This window comes from Montipora capricornis, chromosome 8, assembly GCF_036669925.1.
Source record: "Montipora capricornis isolate CH-2021 chromosome 8, ASM3666992v2, whole genome shotgun sequence".
Taxonomy (NCBI): domain Eukaryota; kingdom Metazoa; phylum Cnidaria; class Anthozoa; order Scleractinia; family Acroporidae; genus Montipora; species Montipora capricornis.
In genome coordinates, this window is record NC_090890.1 from 50,020,575 (window position 1) to 50,028,034 (window position 7,460).

At 41.3% G+C, this 7,460-nt stretch overlaps 2 protein-coding genes across 2 annotated transcripts in view; one reads left to right on the forward strand and one right to left on the reverse strand.

Moving 5' to 3' along the window:
* LOC138014096 (enoyl-CoA delta isomerase 1, mitochondrial-like) overlaps positions 1-7,460 on the forward strand; it is a 97,249-nt gene that overhangs the window by 69,767 nt on the left and 20,022 nt on the right. The gene's annotated exons all lie outside the window — the stretch shown is intronic.
* Positions 1-7,460, reverse strand: part of LOC138059756 (polycystin-1-like) — a 78,617-nt gene that overhangs the window by 60,640 nt on the left and 10,517 nt on the right. The window contains 6 exon segments of the mRNA XM_068905364.1: positions 476-1,123; positions 2,287-2,386; positions 2,676-2,998; positions 3,376-3,529; positions 4,000-4,280; positions 5,739-6,074. Coding sequence (XP_068761465.1) covers positions 476-1,123; positions 2,287-2,386; positions 2,676-2,998; positions 3,376-3,529; positions 4,000-4,280; positions 5,739-6,074 — 1,842 coding nt within the window.

The following is a 7,460-nucleotide window of genomic DNA, read 5'->3' on the forward strand; positions in this document are numbered from 1 at the left end:
AACGAGCTAAAAAGGGGCTAGCTCTTATTAAAAGCTTAGAAATTCTGACCAATAAACCCTATGCGTAGCTTAGCAGAATTCGCACCAAATGTCGTTGAAATCTATATATACCTATGTTTTTTGAGTCAAACGCATAAGAATTTTATCTTGGTATTTTCGAGTACAGCACAATTACATCCGAGGATTTAGTTAAATACGTTCGAATAATGTCCATTCATGCTAATTAAGTAAAGAACACTTAAAACGTGCTTTTTCACTTGTTTATTTTCTTGACATTTTATCGCGGAGAAGACCGGAAAGAGCAATTATTATTCCGGGGAACGGTGGGAGCCGACAATCATGGAGACATCTTGTTCTGAACTTAAAAAAAACAAATTAGCCACGCACAAAAAATATCGCGATTCGTTCTATGTTAGGACGGCATGTTGCTAGTCTAGGTACTTTCGGGTGTAATTCAAGCATTTTTCAAGCTTACCATTGCAGGAATGAAGTTTTGAAGACCTTTCCACTGGGAGCTCCTCAGTCCAAAGTGCAACATCTCTTATCTTAGCCTCAGCATACATGGCGTTTTTGACCGTTGGCCGACCAATCATAACTGCGGTGTGTGAAGTAGTAGATGGCGTGACAGTCCTTCCAGTGGTATCACGTAGCACATGAGTGCCATCCCCAAGAATGACAGCGTTTAAACCATTTTCGCTGCTCCAACTCATTGCAACTGTCTGCCACATGAATTTCCTGTAGAAGGACTTCACCTCCCAAAGTTTCTCCTTGACTTGAAGGGCGAAATGGACGGTGGTATCGTTATAGTACACACTGATGGCCGCAGAAGAGAACAGATATCCTGTTCCGTATCCAGATACAAGCATTTTGAAACTCAGAGAAACTCCATCAGGGCACTGTAACGGGTCGCTGATACAGCTATCTGGAAAGTCTCCGAGATGAAGCCAAGAGGATACTCCATCAAGAGCAAGAGCTAGCGGAGCAAAGCCCAGGTTGGATAAAGATGCTTTTTGTATGATTCCTGTACCGTGGATCTTTCCCATTTTGACCCCTTTATTGTTGAAATCTCGAACTGCAGGCTTGTCCAAGGGCCAATAATGAGCTCCATCCATGTAGCACTGATCTAATTGAATATTAGAGCGGTTTTCAATTGAGTGTGGAAAGTAATTAGCGAATTATTTTGGTTTTGCATTACTTCACTCAGTGATTGGTTCAAAGTTCTCGCGCCACTTTTTCAACCAATCAGAAGTGAAACCAAAACCAATCGTGGCTCGCGCTAGCACATTTTCCCCCGCTTTGTGTCGGCTACTTGTAATTACTTCGAGTTTTGATTGGTTTACTGGATCGTCTCCGTCCTTTTTGATTGGCCAAAGTAATTACTTTGGTTTTGGTTTTACGACACTCAATTGAAGCTCTCTCTAAAATTGGGAATTCAATTTGTGTTTACTGTGAAGATTAGGTTTTTTCAGCTCTATTGTTTTCAGTTTTTCACAGTCCATTACAGAATCAACAACATCATAACAACGCCACATCCTCTCTCACATGATAATAGACAATAAGCCACTTCGGAAAATATCATAATACTCTTTGTTTGTCCCCCAAAATTTTGCATAAGCATTGTTTCCAGTTTCTCCTGGGACTCACAATGGTCCCAAGCTAAGAGAAAACAAAAACAATGCTTATGCAAAATATGGGGGGACAAACAAAGAGTATTATGGTATTTTCCAAACTGGCCTAAACCTTTCTCACTTGTAAATCATCAGAGTCAGTTTCACCACCATTATAATCATTGTCATTAATTTAAATTAGCAATGATACCTCTAATTTCCTGTTGTTGGCAGGCATGTTGTTCTTTCAGACGAAAATCATTGCGACTTTTGCAACAAATGTTTGCTGGCAAATGTTTTGCTAAGACTTTCAATCCAGGACATACCGTAAGTGGATTTTCTACCACTGAATTCATATAGAACTCGAGTATCGTTGATTTTTGAAGAAAGGAGAAGACTGGGATACACGAAATCCAATACTTTACCAGGAAGGGTTTAGAGCAAAAAAGAGAACTCAACTCGCACGTGACACCGAGTGCGAGAATCTAAGTCATGTGACATCAATGAATGCAGGGCCAGCCCCTTTCGCTAAAAGTAAAGTTGATTATCGGCTTTTGCTTTTAAATTGTATCTGACTCCCATGTGCAATTGTCACTGGATCTGTGAATCGTTAAGCTTTACGCCTCTGATTTAAACTCAAAATCTGTTCCTTGATAAACAGGGTATTTATTCAACTTACCAGTGCGTCCACAAATGTGCAGTGTAGCAGCTGAACTATTAGTAAGGAAGAAGGCATACTTTATCTTGATAGGTTTTGCATCTCTCCAGTACAGGTAAATCTTTAGTACAAAAATAAATAATAATTGTAAGACTTCAACGAAAGCGATCCCAAGCCCATATCGGTTTTTAATGAGGGCGCAATGCAACATTCTCGGCGATCAATGTTCAACATTCGAGGTGACTCTTCAGCCAATCAGTACAGACGATGACTATGTAAAGAACTAATCATAATTTTAGCAGGTTAATTTAGCATAGTTTAAATTCGGGAAAACGGGATCCAGCAAGCGGAAAGAAACCTCAAGAGGTTACAATAGTCAGTTCTCTTTATGACCTTTAAACGGTCTTTACCTGTTCTCCAGAGCCAAAAAGCAGTCTGTCTTTTTCCACTTCAATCCAAAATGATAGTGTCTCGTTTTCTGTTAAATGTCCGACAATGTTTCGCCTCGCCAGTTCTTCACTCGTGCCATTTTCAATTCGTTTCAACACGCAGTCTTTGTTGGCCACTGAACCAATGATAATCTCATAACGTGAGCTAGAGGCACGCGATTCTTTCGTGAGGAGCACATGAACTTGGTCATCGGCGTGAATCATGAGCGGGAATTTCGTTGTAAATAAGCGATACCGGGATGATAACACGTTTGGTTTAAGTTGTACAACATCACAAATCGTTTCTAAAATTTAAAATATGAGGTTTGTTAAAAGATGCTTCACTGTATCCTTAACCTACGTAACGAACACTTCTTTGAGGAAAGCGATTTCCAAATTTGAGCGCGAAGAGCCTTTTCCTACCAGTTTGACAAGAAGCACTGTTCGATGAAAGCTATCCTGCGATCAAGATATCCGTTTCATGGATAGCGTGTGATTGCACCAGAGTATGAAAGTATAATTTGTCTAGGACTGTAGAAGCAATATCGTCTATCTCTATTAACGGTTATAAGGGATTGAGTGACGCAAATTTTAAAATATCATTCTGCTACTATTTAAAAGGACGTACCCCCCACGTATTGCGTGCCTATGATTTCAAGATAGGCCCGTAAGACGTACTTACTTTGATTACAGAGTTCGTTGTAGATCTCTATTTCCTTGATCCCAACTGCACCGCTGTCTCCGTACACTTTATTCACTATAAACTTTATCCACTTTGCTTGGCGAGACAGGAATGTGAATTCCTGGAAATCTGATTTATTTGCTGCCAATAAGATCTGCAAAAAAATTATCTGACGTTAATTTGAAAGTGTTAAAATAAATCTGTGCTCACCACAGGCGTAAAATACCTATTTGAATCACGAAACTATCACGATAGCGTAAAATAATGCCTCTCCCATCCTGCGAACTCACCCATAGTCTTTATCAGATTTACCATTAAAGCTAGCAAGGATAACAACTCGCTAATGTTACGTGCATATATCTACTTAGTTCACCGCTCCCCTTAAGGGCTTTTCAGGGCCAATGAAACATCAAAGAAATGACAGAACAAAACAACAACAAGAACAACTGTTACAAGTGCAGCAGCGAAGTTAAACCTCAGACTACCGCGATCAAATTCAACGAATCTCAAGGCAAGCGACCTAATCAAAGCGCCGCACTGCTTCCCTCCGTTTGTCAAATATCCTCTATGATTCTAAACGAGCGTTTGCTTTTGGTTTTAGTTTGGTCACAATTGCGATCTTACCTTTTCAGAGGAACAGTCGCTGAACTCCATCAGAATCTCTTTTATTTGACGCCCTGAGACATTTTGCATAATTCGTAGCTTGTTGATGGTAAAGATGGTATGGAGGTCAATTTTTATGAAAGAGCCAACTGTTCCACTGGGCGCTGATTCCCAGCCAGAGCTGACATTTTCGTCGATTGTATTTTTGCATGTGGTTGAGACACCACTGCTTGAAGACTCGTTAAGACAGTTGCCTCCATACTTCTTACCTGCCACGTTAAATGGGCTGCAAGTTGTGGACACTGAAAACAAATCCGACGAAAACCGAAAATGAAGCTGTTTGGGATTGAGATTTAGCCACAAGAGCTAAAACCAGGATTACTATCAATACGCCCGCCCAAATGACAAACTGTGATCTGTAAAACGCGCCTTTTTGCGGGCCAAGCGGGAGATACTCGGGCTGAAAATTTATTTCCCGCCCTGATTCTGATTGGCTGCAGAGATTTCAAACAACTTCGCTTGGCCAATGAGATCCTGAGGATACCATTTTAATGCCAGAGTTGGCGCGAATTTTTGCGAATGAGTTTTCTTGCTTTTTTTCCTCAATTTTTGCTCTTGTTTAGCTGATCGTGTTGTAGCTAATCCTTTCCATATCATAGTTTCATGCCATGTCTCTGTTAAACATTTATTTCTTATTAAATAAATTTGTACGATTTGGCCTTATGTATTGATAATAATGATAATCACGCGACTTTTGTCGGACATATAGTTTATTTGTGTCCCAGCCTCGTAGCATCATTTGCATCCTCGCTCCGCTCGGGCGCAAATGATGCTACTCGGGCCACAAATAAACTGTATGCCCTCCAAAAGTCATGTGATTGTCCTATTAACCGTGGCCTTGCCCTCCCATTGGGGAGTTTAAGCAAAAAAAAACGGCAACGTCAACAAATACGTCACTCCATAATATAACTTGACGCTATCGCAAGAGTAAATTCGCGATTCAGTTATTCCGTTTTGTTAACCTTGTACAATACGGGCCAACTATCCTGTACCTGGATGGGTACGAGCAGGTTTAAAGTAAAAATATAAAATGAATGGCTCTTGTTAAATGCTCACGTTGTCGTCAAAACCTATAAAATTAGTTGATTTTACGTTGTTGTTAGCGTGGAATGTGACAATGAAATGTACGGATATTCGTGCCGCACGTGCAGCACGCGAGTATTTTCCTTTCTTAACCAATCATAACCTTGCTTTGTGGCGTTGTCGTTGCCGTGGCAGTAGTCTTTTCTTAAACTCCCTATTTTTCCGCAGATAGAGCTGGCTGCATGCATTTGCACTGTTGTGATTGGCTCATTTTAGGCTAGGTTGCGTGCGTGTGACTGGCCTAACTTGAGGAATTACTTAGGTTTTTTTACTGCACTAAAATCGAAAATAACTCAGTGCTATATGGTCAGCATGTAGGTGCAATAACCGTACACGGATATAGAGCGCGTGATTAACGACAGCAGAAACCTCAAAAACTATAAGTTTTCATCGCAAAAACAAGCGCTTTGCCAATGTGTTATACATTATGGTAGATTTTCTTCCCGTACTCTGGAAAAAATAGAAATGGAAAAAATGAGAAGTTTGTGAAGAGGATGAGAAAAGAACACTCCGCTTCCACGACGGCGCGGAAAAGTGACTAATAACCATCGCTTCTCTTATATTAGCCGATTGGTTTCCGGATACTCAATTTCAAACCGATTTAAAATAAGCCTTACGTGATGGCATGTAGGAGCACTGGATTGGAATAACGGCTGCGATTTCAGCAGGCCCAGAACCATTACCCTTAAACAAATCTTGTTTCCAGTCTACAGTCTTGTTCCCCTTGTAACCAATCAAAGCGTAAGCCGTGTTCTCGACAACGGAGCCTATATTCGGGGAGCCCAGTTCCTGAAGTTTACTTGAAGGAGGCCTGTTGCTACTTGTAGCGCCAGACTCTTGTATTGCAACCAGTATTATCGAGTCTTTTGGAAGGCTGTCGACAAATGTTCCGATTTTGTCGCAATCTCCTTGGCTTGCGAAACAATCATACGCAGCTGAAGCGAAGAACCGACCTGCAGAATTAAATGGAAATGCAGAGATATCAAACACCAAAACGTATCTATTTAAAGTGCGGGTTAAAGTGATCCCCGTACTTTTCTGGACAATTAAACGATTGTCTCTTGTAGACAAACTGGGCAGTGCGCTCCAGTGGCTAGGGCGCCTGTCTTGATATCCGGGTATCCCGGGTTAAAGACACATTCTGACCACTGGTTGTATTTGTTCCAGGTAGTCCCTGGTTCAACTTCTCAGCTACACTTGTAAATAGCCAACTGATTTGCCCCCGGCCAGTTGGGATTCTTTAAATAACAGTTGTTATTGAATGTTCTGTTCTGTCGTGACTGTCTTTCATTGGCCCTGAAAAGCCCCGATGGGGAGTGGTCAATTAAGTATGTATTGTTTGTATTGTTTCAATGGAGTCCGAACCTATGACCTCTGCTATGCCGGTGTAATGTTAAATAGACTGCAAAACAGTCGTATTTTTTGCGAACGCAAGCAACGCGATAAATATTCAAACGAAAGGTCTGGAGCGAGTGTAAAAACTTTCTCACACGCCCTACGGGCGTGTGAGGCGCGCGTGCTTCACACGCGAGGATCCCGCTTACGGCGCTTCGCGGTCCGCTTCGCGCCTTCCGAAAATGGAAGAAAACGACTGTTTTGCAGTCTAAATGTTAAATGTATATATTTCTTTCATTGATTATTCCTTCCACAGGAACACACGAGGCCAACAAATTGACCTGCTCTCAACTGTGTGGCTTCAGAGCTTCATGGTGGCTTGGTAGAGCATTGCACCCACATCGCAGAGTGAGGTCATGGCTACGAATCTCGTTGTAGCCACTTGAAATTGTCAGTGTCTATTAGAGACAATTGCTTAATAGACCATTTGCAGCTGGCGGTCACATGGTACAAAAACCGCCATACTGGAGGGCAAGTTGCGCACTGGGACATCTAACTGAAAACAAGGAAACTTAATTTAAATTTTCTTTTATTTTAGATGTTCCAGTGCGCAATTTGCTCTCCAGTATGGCACTTTTTGTACCATGTGATCACTAGCTGCAAAAGGCCTACTTGTCCCGACAAGTGCGAAGATCAGTTCTTCAAAGACAAATGGGTGTCAAACAAAAAACCGAAGGCAATTTTCAACCTCACTCGGGTTTTTTATCTGGTAAAGGATGTTTCGGAAATTGCGTATAAAATCTTCGGCTAACCAAAGATGAGTTCGTTTTTTTCCGGCGTCAAATCATTAGCATTTGTCTGAACGCGTCGGAATTAAAATTCATGGAGGAAACGACAACGAGGATAGACTTTATTCGCTTGTACGTTTCGTTTTCCAAACGAAGATAAGCTGGCAATACTCATGAGAGAATTTGCTAAGTGTCAAAGTTGGATGTTTTCACACT